The following is a 15,270-nucleotide window of genomic DNA, read 5'->3' on the forward strand; positions in this document are numbered from 1 at the left end:
GTGGTAGCGGTTCAATGATTTTACAGCCGGCACCATAGGCCTTCAGAGGACTTGAAGTCTTCTTCCACCAAAAATGATGTTTACGAGTTATACCATATTTGTAAGGAACTATTTTATTGAAAATTTAATAAGTTCGATTCAAATGCAACCAAAGACAAAAGAAGACACCTCGTATTCAAAATACATGTAAATATATTGTCGATAATTTACTCCTTTGCAATTCAATGTTTAACTTTATATTCGCATTGCTAGATGAAAGCAATCTATACCTCTCAGTTCTCACAAACACATTAATTCTCCATAATGGTATTTTCAACTCTTCTATCATGAAAGACAATGTAGGCTTAATTTTGATATCACTTTGTGTCAGTTGTCATCTCTTTTTTTTTTACTGAATCCACCTATCAGACCTATCCAAAAATAAAGCTTTAAATTTAGTGTGTTCTTTTAAGTGTAGAAAGGGATGCAATTGCCTAAACTCCAGTCGTTATAAACAAAACATTGAAATAGGTAAATACTTATTCTAATGCAATTCGTTTGTAACGATAATTTTCATTGGACGTTGACAAATATTTTGAAGGGGTAAATTCCACGTTATTACCAGTCCGTAACTAGGAAAGCCACCATTTTGATTCCGATTTTTTTGTATGTTATTTCTCACAAAATAAACATGAAAGTTACATTTTGAGCGTCAACATCTTCTTTGTATCAACGTTAGTACCATTCCGAAGCGTACGAATGGTATAAATACGTCTAGAGTTTTATATTTGACATCGTGAGTAAACATATGGTTTGTATTAAACATAAAAAAGAAACAGCAACGGCAAAAACATAATTTATTTACTTAATTTTGCCTTCATTTTATGCACTGTAAATCAGCGGATAAGATATCCAGAAAACATACTGAAGTTGCTTGCAGCTTCGGTATAGATGTATTTCTCTGCTCCCCCTTGCTTGATGTATACTCTGTCGCCTTTCTTAAGCTCCAAAACCATATTTAGAGTTGCCATGTCATGACCATGATTACCAGGAAAAACAGCCACTGTCTTCCTGTCATTTTTCCATAGAAAAACACGAAGAGATTTCTTGTAACCTGACATTACTGAGCATGAAAACTGGTACACTCCTGAATTTGGAGCTGTGTAAACACCAGTACTGGGATCATAATTATTATTGACGTTCGTCCAAACTTTGTCAAATTTTACAGTTTCTCCAGATCCCAAGATTTTTTTAGCTGTTAATGAAGCTGCAAAGGCTGAAAAGTTTTTGTCATGTTGATGTATTCCTGTACAAATATCCAAACATTTTAAAATTAGTGTGCGAAGTTTGAATTGAAAAACTTACTTTATCAAAACAAAATATTTTCGAAGAAGAAGAATTGAAAAAAACTAATTGGTGTGTCTGTTCCTTGAATCATGCATATAAACAAACTTGTATTTGGAATTAAGGAACAACGCATCTCCCGAATTCATATGTGTAATTTCAGGTTCGGGTTTAGCTACACTAAGTTTTGGTAATATTGGATACATCAGGCAGTTCGGCATGATATGTGTGTTTGATAAACGAATATCGTGTTAGTTTATTTGTACATCTGCATTTGTCAAGAACATCAAATGATAAAATTCATAAGACCGGTTCTTTTAATTTTCGCTACAACTAAAGCCGATTAACTATATATCATTCATACCATTATTCTTATCTGTTCCTTTAATTTTCAGCATCATACTTAGAAGATCTTCGAAAAGTGCATTTTCTGTAACAGATAAATGAGTAGACGATAAGTAATAAACGATAATTCGAAGGCAAAATATTCATTGATGTCACGTTGCGGGAATGCACATATGACAGATAGCTGATACTTCCTTTACAAAAATTAACTACGATTTAAGTTAATTAGAATCTACATATCTTAGAAATAATGTTCATCATAATTGCACTAACTATATGGTAACATTTAATTGTATAGAATATCTGAACAGAGCTCCAGATAAGAATTCACAAATTGGGTTTTTTACCCACCATTTTCTTATATAATTGGGTGAAAAAGTTTTTTAATTGCATTATCAATTCCAATTCACCCCTCATGTTAATATTAAATTGGGTTTTTCACCACTAAGCTCCTGAATGTATTGGGTTTTTTCATCAACACAATATTGAATATTTAGGCAATATCAACCCCAGATTTTTTTCCATCTTAAATATGTTTCTTTCTTTGTTTAGCTGTTTTATTTGGTTTAGGGTTAGGGTTAGGGTTATTTGCTAGCTGTTTTATTTGGTTTATTCACTGAGGAGCAATTGTAGGTTTAATTTGTGTCCCGTTCCAAACCTTCTGCCAGTTTTGTATTTTCTCACAAAAACGGATATGTGTATTCACAGGCACTCGTCTTACACCTTTATATAATAAATTCTGAGACCAGTGTCTGTGTGTGTATTCATTAATTAACAGTAAAATGAGAAAAAAAATACTACATAAACTCTAATTATACTTGAATGATTTTGGTTTATTCAATTTATATAAATCTGGGTTTAGTTGTCTTTTATTAGAACTTTTGGTTTCTCATGCTTTATCATGTCATAATTGATTTGGCCTTTCACTTTTTCCAACTGATTTCGTTTTTGACGAAACCCCGTGTTTATTAGCAATGTTCTCGTTAGAAGGTACGCACACACGCCCGTGCTTTCGATGGACGCATCCTAAAACACTGGCTGAGTCTTGTTATCATAACTTTCCCTCAGCTTTTCAAAAGAAGCAGAAAACATGCTTCTGTTTAATATTTTTACAGGACATTCACTTTCGTTTTAATTCAATGCATGTTATGATAAATCTCGAGCAATGCAAAAAAAAATATGACTAGTCTAAATGACACATGCTATAAATTGGATAAACGCAGAGAAGACCGAAATGTTTTCAAAAACATGTGTACCTATTGAGCAACGGAAAACTCCAACAGGGACCCATTTCAGCTACTTGATGCAGGGATCTATTTTTAGAACGAAAGGAAATTTCCAATTATAAATATTATAAACATAGATTAACGCGACGACTGTAAACAGATAAGGGTAAATAACGCAAACAGTAGCCAATTAAAGGGTTGAGCACTCATGGTTTGGGCATATAATTGGGTTTTCCTTTGAAATAATTGGGTTATTGAACCCTGCAATGGGCAATTGCGTTGGGTTTTTTATTATTTTTATTGCGTGATCACGCAAATACGCAGCTTATCTGGAGCTCTGTCTGAATTAAAGTTTCATTATTGTCTTCACATGGAAGCAATACTGCTCATCTATTTATCATGTGTTATATTGTGTAAAAGGGCTTTGTGTATCGAAATAATTTAGATGCTTGGTATTACCACAGCAAAGCCCTAAATGGTAGAACGTAGGCAATGGGTACAGTTTGTTTTTGGTGTTTGCGTTTACTTCGTTTTCTGTATCGAAATTAGTGTACATACTGTTGAAGTCATTGCATTTCAATACAGCTATTGGATTATGTGTATTACAAAAAATGAGCACTAACCCTTAAATAAAACTGGAATTGTAATGTAAATATTCATTTGTCTTACTATTTGTATAATATGACGACGCTCCAATGTTAATCTGCTTTTTGTAATAAAACATAAAACATATTTTCATATAAAAATTTCAGAATTATATATTGAAAAAAAAAGAATAAAAATTAAGTTGTTCCATTCCCATGAAGTCTGAAATATTGAAATTTATTTTTCTTTTAAAAGTAATTTACAACTGAAATAATGGACATGTGATGACCATCTTTAATTTCAGTTCTTATTTCGCTTCATATAAACATGTTCACATTTAAATGTCCATATGTTAAGATTTTAACAATGACAATAAGAAAGATGACATACCAAGTTTTGGCGTACAAGATCCTGAAGCAGTCGTATGTCCAAAGCAACTCATAAACAGTAAAACTAATATGAAACAAGCACAATTCATTATTCTTCTTCTGTTGTCAGTCATGAACACTAGGTAGAACACAAACAATGTGAGATATCTACAAAAACAGATAAACAACTGCCTAATTACAACATTGCATGTTTAAAAATTGGATGATGAAATTTGATAATCATTATTATAAAGTTTTTCCACCTTTTCAATTTACAGATTTTATTTCGAGCTTTACTGAACTCGTGATTTTTATTTTGTTTTGGAAGATACAAAAAAGATTATTATCAAATGGCATTCCATGTTGACCCGTTTATTACCTTTCTTGTCATCACTACTGCTTTTGAAATGTAAAATATATTGTTTGACTCCCTATTAAAAATTGTCCGTTACACCATTAAAACATTTCAATAAATTTTGACCAAAGCGATCCGGTGACATTTATAAGAGTTAACATGTTTTTATTTTTGCCTTTAACATAAGTGATGTGTGACCCCATCGAATTAGAATTATCAACGAATTTGTACTTACACGAACAATACTAAAGGTGCCAAATTAGGGGGATTAACATACTAGTATTCTTCTGGAACTTTTGAGATCACACCGGGCTTTGGTGGGATACGTGTTGCTCAGTGTATTGCATGGTGTGTTTAAGAAAATGTTACTTTTAAATATTGAGTTATCTCTCTTTACTCATTAATCTAGAAGTTTCTTTCACACCATTAACTGACATAATTAATAATGCACAGAATGAGAAAAAGTGTAAAATCTTAGTTATTTTTACAATTGCAAAAGATTAAGCAACTGAATTCAATTCTAAATTTAAAGACAGATTTAAAGAACAAGTCTAACGTTGTTTCACATAGTAAATGGTCAACCTTGGTACAAAACGTCTGATTCAAACAAAACATTCTCTGGAGCTGACATAATGAAAATGTATTTTGTTTTTATCGACAACTTATTTGTTCAAAAGACGATAGGCGTTCTTATGTGAACGAACTATTATCCTCATCTTGCCAATTTGTAATTTGTTTTGTTTTGTTGATAGCGAGACTCCAAACAGAAATCTCTCATATTTTTAAGCTAGGTAAGCTAGTATTATCATTGATAGAGGGTTGCTGATATTAAGGCAGCTATTGAACCAAGGGATTTTAGTTGTCCTTGTGAAAGTTTAACGAACACCATCATGATTTTAACGATCGATCGTTTTGGAATATCTTTATCACAAATGACAACTGATATCTTATTCTAATGCAATTAGTTTGTAACGATAATTTTCATTGGGCGTTGACAAATATTTTGAGGGGTAAGATTCCACGTTCTTCCAGTCCGTAGCTAAGAAAGCCTCCATTTTGAATTCCGAGTTTTTTTGGGGTATGTAATTTCTTCAAAAATAAACAAGATAGTCACATTTTGAGCCTCAAAATCTTCTTTTTGCCTATATTGAAACCATAATGAAGCGTACGAAAAGTAAAATACGTTTAGTATTCATGTTTGAAATCCAGAGTATACATATGACGTCACATTGTTTAAGATGCTAAAGACGATGCAACAGCTTCGAAGATTTTTTTCATTTATGGCATTTTTAAGCCCAAACAGTTATTAAATGAAATTTATTTTAATATGTGGCATTATAATGGAGATAACTGTATTGTATTTTAAGCTTGGCCTTCGTTAGTAGGTAAACTAAATTTACATAGGCCAAGCTTAAAATACAATACATTAATCTCCTAATTTTCGATTTTGTCCACGACTATGACATAACCGCCATGGTATTAAACACAAGAAACGTTTGTGATAGGATCTACTTACCATTCACATAGCAACTTTTCGTTTTTAGTGTTTTGTTATGTTTTTGTCTAATTCTATTCGTCTTTTGAACATTATTGTCCTTTTGTATCCCCCACCTCTTTTGTATATAGAGACAAATTCATAACAGTGTGGACGACAGAAAAACGTTTATTAGTAATTGTACTGAAAAGTTTACCTTTAACTTGTTTGTCGTGGGCGATGATTTTATGCTCACTCAGTCTATCGGAGGCCTTCAAGTGGGGATTTAAATAATCATTTGTTACAAATTCTGATACATAAAATGAAACTTTCTTTTCACAAATCATTTAAGGAATTTATTTTAAATAATTGTTATAACATCACTTACAACAGTTTAACTTTTAAGAATATTAATGTCCAGAGCTGATATCAATAAATAATAATAATAAAAAAAAAGTTTATTCATGGGTAAAAAAAACCAAAAAAACTTTTAAGTTAATAGGGACCCGCGTTATTTCAGAAAATATCTTATTGATTAAGAGAACAAAAACTTCTACGTTGTGATCATTTAAGAGTGGCCTTGTATTTATTCAATGCTAACCATGTGGGCTTTGTTTTTTTTTTATATACCATAAATCGATTCGTTCATTCAGATATTTGTCAGTTTGCCTTGGCTCTTCAAGTCCAACACACAACTTCTCACGAAATTGGTATTTTTCTTACAAAAATTACATCCATGTGATGTATTCTTTTCATGGAGAACGAATGTTGCACCTTATTTTATTTGTTATCGTGTTTTTTTGTGTGTATCATTGACGTATAAGACAACCTGAATCTTCTTTATTCAAATTTAAAACATACGAGATGGCAATTATGACACAAAATAACTAAATGAAACTTACAGCAGAAGAAAGATAATGAACATCGCTTTTATAGTCTTCTAAATATCGAAGACGCGTGGTCTTTTTAAAAATGATGTAAATTTATAAGGAAACAACAAACAAAATAGTTCGAATATTTATATTGGAAAAAGTAACGGTGTGTAAATCATAACAATTATTTTATTTCAATGAAATCAAACTGTTGAATTTTTTCCGCTGCGAGGAAATTTTTAATTTTGGTCGCATTTTGAAAATCAATAAATCTTGTATTCTTGTTGGAAGCTGCACTGTGTAGTTTATACCCGTTTTTTTTCAATGCATGGGTAGGCATTATATTCGTGATTATTTTTGCCCGAGCGATATCGAAAAACTATTATAAAAAGTGTCCTAGTTCAGTGAAAATGTACGTCATACTTATTTCCTAAACAAATAAATAAACAAACATTAATTAACATACAACACTACCAAAGGCCAGAGACTCCTTACTTGTATGATTTTGTAAAAAAATGCATCTTTTTAAAACAGTCGAAAACAAAATTGTCTGTCCAATTGAAAAGTCGAAGCCCAAAAAAGATGAACAGTGCATTATATAAACATAGAAGCTGGTTGCAAAAGTTGACGACAAGATCTATTTTATAACTTGAGTATGGCCTAATACTATTAACCTGAAATAAATATATTTATAGCAATTCCCTTGATACGAAAGATCTACATGTTGCCTTGGGCTTTTTTTTTTCTTTTTTTTTTTGCTCTTTGGTTGGGTTTTTGTCTCAATGACAATTCAATTTTCATTCTTATCATAGATATAACTGCATGTTAAAATAAGAATATGAAGTGTGATAGACAATCAGACACATTCTTTCCAGGGACCAACAGGCGTTATCAAGCTATAGGTCCCCGTATGGCCGTCGACCATTAGCAAAATACACACTTTATAGAATGAAAGCTCCAAGAGGTCTTGGGATGAAAAAAACAAACATAAAAGATGAGCGAGAAAAAAAAATAGGGATACCGCATGGAAATTGGAAAATGGTCCGCAACATTAATTTAGTCAACTCACTTAGTTGAAATTAAAGACCTGGCGAATTTTAGCCTTTTGCAATGGATGTGATGTATGTTTAAAAAAAAATCATGGTTTGTTTGGACATTTTTATAAATCAAGTCTTGTTTTTAAATTATTTGCAAGTAAGTTTTAAGTCATGAACAAATAATCACTCACAGAAAGACGTCAAATCCATCAACAAAAGAAAAAAAATTAATAGACGACCGACAACGCACAGAATATCATGTATGTGTTCCGGACCAAATGAGTATTTGGACCATTCGCATATATCATGACCATAAGGGTATACTAATATGGTCCAACCATACACGTAAGGTCCAAATACTCATAAGGTCCGGAACATATTTTATTTGCGATCACAAATGCACGAAGACGTCCATTTCTATGTAAATTGGGTCGATTTTTTTTATATAGATAAGATGAATGCGTTTCTGTTGCCAAGTGTTTTTCACAAGTATAGTAGCAGTATAGCAGAACGGTTTAAGTTTCCTATATACACCAAATGATACATTTTGCCAATACAATAACGTAAATGCATGCAAATTTCACAAGGTTTAATCCAAATAGCTTTCTTATTATCCAATAACTTTCAAGTACGAAAAAGACAGGGCAGAAGTATATTTTGTCTTTATGTTTCGTATTTGCACAACTTTTGAAAGTGGATTATGCATTCGTTCTAAAATAAAATTAGACCAGATAAAAGTTAAAAGATTACATAACTCGACAATCGAAATTGTTAAATCCGAAAAAGATAATCAATCAATACATGCATTCAGTAAGTCATTTTTTTTTCTGAAAGAACATGGCTTTGCGATATCTTATTATGAAAATTGATTGTCGAAACATAACAAAAACACAAGTAAAGGACGTTTAATTAATCAATATAAATCAAAACACAAATTCCTGATTAGTATTTCGAATTATTTTATATAGGCGTTGAGAACCTTTGGTGACCCCACGGTTTAAATGTTTATATTAAGGACGTCGTGAGCAATGGGCGTTATAGACGATCGTTCACCTAATCTGTCCCAGTTTAAAGTGCGCCAATCAATGTCCATAGCCACACTGTTATGAATTCGATACTATATGTTTTATAAATATATAAAGTATATAAACTCATCCTAGATACCAGGATTAAAATTGTGTCCGCTAGACGTGAGTTTCGTCTTCAAAAGACTCATCAATGATATCTAAATAAGTAAATTAAAAGGTAACCTTGCAGTTTGTTTTCAGCTTTTGCTCCTCATTTAACATTTTTGGGACAACGTAGTAGATGCCCCTTATATTTTTTTCAGTTGTATTATCAATTTTCACGTATTGGTTTAAAGTAAACAAATATCGAACATGGCTGATTTTATGTAGCCTAAATGTGTATTAAAAGTATGTTTCAATATAGTATATAATGATGATAAAAGAGGGACGAAAGATACCAAAGGGACAGTCAAACTCATAAATCTAAAACAAACTGACAACGCCATGGCTAAAAATAAAAAAGACAAACAGAAAAACAATAGTACACACGACACAACATAGAAAACTAAAGAATAAACAACACGAACCCCACCAAAAACTAGGGGTGATCTCAGGTGCTCCGGAAGGGTAAGCAGATCCTGCTCCACATGTGGCACCCGTCGTGTTGCTTAAGTGATTACAAATCCGGTAAATAGTCTAATTCGGTAGGTAATATTCACACTACGTTTCTAAAGGCAGAATATTTAAAATTTAGATGTAAAGGTTAATTCTTCATCATGACTCATCACATATACCAAATACGAAGTTGAAGAGCATCCCATTCAGTTAGGTAAAACCCTTGTTAAAGTTTCAATGGATTTTGTAATATAAAAATAGAATAGAAATGCTGTAAATTGCATGTTCATCTGTGTTAATTATAATACGAGCCTCTTTTGGTAAGCACTTTTATTTTAATGTGGTAAATTCTCATGACTATTATGATAGAGATTTCCAATAAAATGACTTTACTCGACATAACCGACCTAACTCCACGTATTTCGTCCTACTGCATTGAAGCATGACGGAGGGGAGCATACACTGCATGCATGTTTTGCTCTTTGAACACGCATTGTTTGCTGGAATATACCGTCAGTAAAAATCAACCCCAACTAATTGTTTTACTCTTTAAATATTTTGTCATTAAACTTTGAATGATTTTATTGACACAAATAATATAATGGAACAAGTAAATTATCAACTTGTAATCAAACACACCCATCATTTCTTGTCATTTCACTTGACCCATATTTTAGTTCTTCTCAAATTATGAATTTTAAAAACTACCAAGACGAAAATTAGCATGCAAATATTAAAATAACGAATTCCGAAGCGAGAAGGTTGCCTTTTTATTGTTTTAAAAAGATTTAACGTTTAAAGTAGATTCCAACACACCCGAATGTAAAAGGTGTACTCGACTTTTGAAGCAAAATAAAATTTTTATATAATTTAATTGAAGATAATTTGAAGTGGGCAGATATTCATATCAATGATATATTTTTCAAAAGTACTTTTTCGTCTTTACCTATACCAAATTATGGGGCGAGGTTTTTGTTTAAGTATACCTAAACTTGCATCCGAGGATACAGGGGTAGAGGGCGTACTCCCCCTTTTCGATCGCTAAATAAGTTTTAAAATCCATATCATTTTTAGCGTATAATTGTCCAAATTGTTTGTTGCATCGCTCCGCTCGTCAGTATAAATTCAATTATAGAAAACTACACCCTCTTTCAAATATCTTGGATCCGGCCATGATCACAAATTGTATTGCACGAAAAAAAAACTTAAATGATTGTCGTTTGACTTTGATAAATACTTTTTAAAAACAACAATGTCTTAACATTAGGCATCTCGCATGTGATTTAAAAGTTTAAGACTACATACTGAATTGGATTTTTTCCCGTGATTTAGTAGCTCACTGAACACAGACATGTGATACTGACGTGTAATCTAATGGACACATGGGCAATACATAAAATCTGCTAAACAGTTATGACCACTAATGGTCCTACAGATACTCTGTACTTTTGACATGACAAAAGGTCTCGCTTTTCTAGACTGTCTATGAATGTTTTATTCTTAATTTGTGATGTACAAAAAACAAGATGTAGTATATGATCGTCAATGAGACAACTCTTCACAAGAGACCAAATGACACAGAAATTTTAACAACTATAGTTCAACGAAGGGCTTTCAACAATGAGAAAAGTCCATACAGCATAGTCAGCTATAAGAGGCCACAAAGTGACAAATGTAAAACAACTAAAACTAACAGCCAAATTAATGTTAAACAAAATCAACGAAAACACAACAACAAACGATGAGCACTGAATTAAAGGTTCCTGACTTGGGACAGTCACATCCATACTAGGACAATGGTGTAACAGTACGACATAGTTGATCAATATTATAAACGGGATAATTATTCTTTATTTATTAGTTGTAGTTGTTTTTAAGATAGTGTTCAGCAGCTGTGGATACTATCATTTCGGTACATGGAGCTTATTTGGAAATACTAGAAATGGCTAGCTGTTTTTATGCTTCGTTTCAGTCTCACGAGTCAATCCCTTTCTATCTGTTTTAATTGTGACATGATCATTTGATAAACGATCTCCATTGGCTTTAACTTGGATGTTTATAAAAACTATGTATCATAGAGATGCATGCGTAAAATAAGTTCTTGACATAATCTGGCTAAAATATTAGATACGAATTAAGCCTCACGTTATACTTACGACGAAGAAGCCTACAGCTATATATAATACATGTACTTACGACGACGATTAAGCCTCAAGCTATAGTACTTATGATGATGATGATACTGATGTTTGTCTTATATCCAGCGACAAATATTACATATATATTGAGGATGATGAAAATTAATTATAATGATTAATACATATACCTTTTTAAACATGCCCGACAATTAAGAGTCGCATTTTCATATGCTAGGTAACAAGAGAGTATAACCACTATCAAGACACACTAGTCTTTTTACGAGCAAACCAATACCTGCTCTTGCTCGTGAATGCATCATGCTTGGTGGAGAAGCCGAAAAATACAGTCTTAAAGTCATTCGATCAGGGGGTCCAACAAAATAATTGAATTTGTATTCGAGGCTAGCCTGCTACCAGTCAATCCCATATACAAGTATATATATATACCTCCAAAGCGAGACAAAAATTGAAACTCAATCAATATATGCGATAGCTTTAGAATCTACTTCTAATCGGATGAATACGAGTAAAAAGAAAATTCCCGTAAAGACTGAAGTGACATTATAGTTGTCTCAAAAATGTTACAACTATGTAAATAGACATTCTCATCCACTTTTAATCAGAAATAACTGGGTACAGGATATTTTTAGCCAAGTACTATGTACTATGATAAGTTGATAGTTTACTATACACAGTGGTCAATGCAGATTATTAGTCATCACTTGCTAACCAAGTACCTTCCAAATTACAATCTATATTACGAATTGGTGTACACATTTATTTACACACATTATTATCAACTACAATTTTCTTTTTTTAATGTTCGTTGACTTTCATTTGAAAGAAAAGTATATGTCAACTATTAAAATTTAAAGAAGTACATGACCTGTATTAATGTTTTTTTTTTTTAAATATTCACTTCCCGTTGACGTACGTTTTTCCTGTTGAATTTTTTTTAGAAGTTGTAAATTGAGGAGATTAAGTGCAGAAGAAGAGAACGTTTGAAATGATACTTAATAAAGTATGGGTGAAATTACGACAAAATCTTTATAAATTAATACCCACGGAAATTAAATATTATAAAACATTAAAAATCGGAAAGAAGAATCCATCTGATAACGACAAACAAAATCAATACAAATATCAAATAATAAAAGGTTCATTAAATTTTGCAAAGATAAGTATATCTGAAAATCAAAGTCATTGTCAAAATCATGAAAGACAACTCAAATGAATCGTAAGATATGTAAAGATACGTATATATACGTGGTCTTATGACAGTGAAGTTTAGGCGGGAATCTCAATAATCACGTGATATATAAAAATCATGATTTCTTTCGTTTTTCATCATCTTAGAAATATTTGATATTGATAAAATTTATTATGCATGGATTTCATAGTTTAGGAATGCTTAGTTAAAACTTGAGTAACGCATTTAACAAAATTAATTGGTTAGCAATAACCGGTCCCGTTACGTGCGTACGTCGAGTTAGGTACGTATGTCATTTTGTTGGAAATCTCTAATATTATGACAAACGAGATGAATGCATATTTCCTATAGTCAATTTCCTTCTTAGGAAGAATATATCAACATGACCATCCCCATGACATTTACGTATTGCAGTTCATACTATATACAAGGGTTCGATTTTATTTAGCCGATTTTGCTTACCGAAGTAAACTCTTGCAATAAAGACTAACACATCAATTTTTGTATCGTTACAGCGTCATAATTTTGGAATTCATTAGTGACATAAAACTGTAATATATTATTAGTTACATAGTGTGCTAGTGACCTAATACGGTATATATGGGGTCAGTAAATTCCATATGGGGTGAGAGCGAAGCTCGAATCCCCATATGGAATTTTCTTACCCCATATTTACCGTATTACGTCACTAGCACATTATGTAACGAATTTATCTTACCGACTATATTCACGTGTGAAATTTAGACTAGTGACCGGTATGACCTATCAAAATTAGCAAGTCTTCAATGCTGTTAGCATTAAGAAACTACTTCAATTGATCCTACTAAAAACAGATGCCAACAAAAACAACTTGTTAGATTTAAATATGTTTTATGAATTTATTTCAATCTTAATCATCAATTTCTTCCTCTGTTGAAACCTTCAAGAGTTTTTCTCAGTACCGTTTTGTGTTTATAAAGGGACATAACACCACTACTAACCGTGCATGAAATAAGCCCCGCCTCCCTTCTTACCTCATATGGAATATAAAGGGACGTAACACCACTACTAACCGTGTATGAAATTAGCCCCGCCTCCCTACTAACCTAATATCAAATATACACGGTTTGCACGCGGATGCCTTTAACCAATCTTATTCCTAGAAATGTATAGGAGGTAAGATAATGTCATAAATTGGCCTGGGATGCAACATATTTTTGAGTTTTGAGTTCTTACCATTCCCTAAGGCTTAACCAAAGCTTGTCTCATGTATACCTAGACTTGTATGTATTTACTGAACATCGTTATACTTCATTTTCACATATTATGCAGGTTCACTTGCAAATTTCAAATAGTACTACTAGAAAAATGTAAAATCACAAAAATACTGAACTCCGAGGTAAATTCAAAACGGAAAGTCCCTAATAAATGGCAAAATCAAAAGCTGAAACACATCCAAGAAATGGATAACAACTGTCATATTTCTGACTTGGTACATTCATTTTCTTGTGTAAAAAATGATAGATTAAACCTGTTTTTAATGCTAGCCAAACCTCTCACTTGTATATGACAGACGACACTAAGCAACTACAATGTAAGCTGCTTTTTCAGATTGTACAAAAACGAAAACATTTTCAAAAATTATTTGATTTCCATCTTGTTTGTAGGTGACTACCCAATGCAATCAAATCTGAATGAAAGGAGATTTTTTATTATTTAAAAAAACACTGTCATTGTTAAAATGCTGAGATAAGTTCATTATCCATTAAAACAATTCAATAGAAACATATACTAGTATTGTTCTTCTGCATACGTAGAGCGTTGTTATATTTACTTTGTGCTTTAATCATCATTGCGTCTGTCTACTCGTTCGTCCAGTATCATTAAGTTTTTGTTTGAAGTAGTTTACAATAATGTTGTGATTACATCAAATTGAAACTTTTTAAGAATATTCATAACGGTGTACAGTTTTGTTAATAAGGGTGTTATTCCAAATTTCAATGTTCAGTAAACATAGAAATATGATAAAACGATAGAGGCATTATTTTTAGGTACGATATCATATTTTATTTCATGAACAATAAAAGGAAAAGTTTCACACTAAAAAACATTTGTGATTTTTCCTCACATCGGCAGCGTCGCTTCGTCTACCGTATTTCTTTTTTTTTATTTTGTACCGAATTCTGATACACCTACTCTTTTCTATTCAAATAGGTTGTTTTATTTTAAAACAAAAACATAATAATGTGAGTTACTCAAATATTCTTTCTGTAAAACAAAACAAAAAACAAACCTCAAAGATTACAGGTTTATAAATAAGTACACCAGACGAGCGATTCGTCTAAATAGAACTCATCAGTGTTACTCCAATCAGAACTGTTTAAAACCAAAACATAAAACGAGGTGAAGAGCATTAACACCCAATATTTTCATAAGGGATGACAAATCCCGTAAAAACCATCTCAGCTGTGCTTATACATCCTCAGCTTTGAAATCGCGTACATGATGAAGGTAAATCCAATAAAGCGCTTCGGATTCATGACATCATTAACGTGTTTTTGTAATTGTTTGCTAAGAGAATAGAAAACCCTAGTTTTTCGAGTGATTTAAAAAATTAATGCGGGCATTAATGAAATATATCAGCTCAGAAGTACCTGACTGCTGCCCAGGTGACACCATGAATTATTTTCGATTAAGAAATGCTTTACACTAATGCAAAAAAAAAAACCAACAATA

The 15,270-nt window shown here is 32.0% G+C and overlaps 1 protein-coding gene across 1 annotated transcript; it reads right to left on the reverse strand.

The window, feature by feature from the left end:
* Positions 1 to 823: 823 nt before the first annotated feature.
* Positions 824 to 3,986, reverse strand: LOC139492403 (complement C1q-like protein 3). The gene is made up of 3 exons (XM_071280606.1): positions 3,870 to 3,986; positions 1,688 to 1,753; positions 824 to 1,285 (listed from the first exon to the last, which is right to left on the reverse strand). Exons 1-3 carry the CDS (start codon positions 3,979 to 3,981, stop codon positions 876 to 878), a joined length of 588 nt encoding a protein of 195 aa, XP_071136707.1. The 5' UTR covers positions 3,982 to 3,986; the 3' UTR covers positions 824 to 875.
* Between the last annotated feature and the right edge of the window lie 11,284 nt (positions 3,987 to 15,270).

This window comes from Mytilus edulis, chromosome 10 (assembly GCF_963676685.1).
Source record: "Mytilus edulis chromosome 10, xbMytEdul2.2, whole genome shotgun sequence".
NCBI lineage: Eukaryota > Metazoa > Mollusca > Bivalvia > Mytilida > Mytilidae > Mytilus > Mytilus edulis.

Excerpts from the sequence above, each read along its gene's own strand:
- LOC139492403 (XM_071280606.1), bottom strand. The coding sequence starts at position 3,981 with ATGACTGACAACAGAAGAAGAATAATGAATTGTGCTTGTTTCATATTA. Across the intron at positions 1,754-3,869 it reads ATCTTGTACGCCAAAACTTG|AAAATGCACTTTTCGAAGAT; the intron begins GTATGTCATCTT and ends TATCTGTTACAG. Across the intron at positions 1,286-1,687 it reads AGGAACAGATAAGAATAATG|GAATACATCAACATGACAAA; the intron begins GTATGAATGATA and ends ATATTTGTACAG.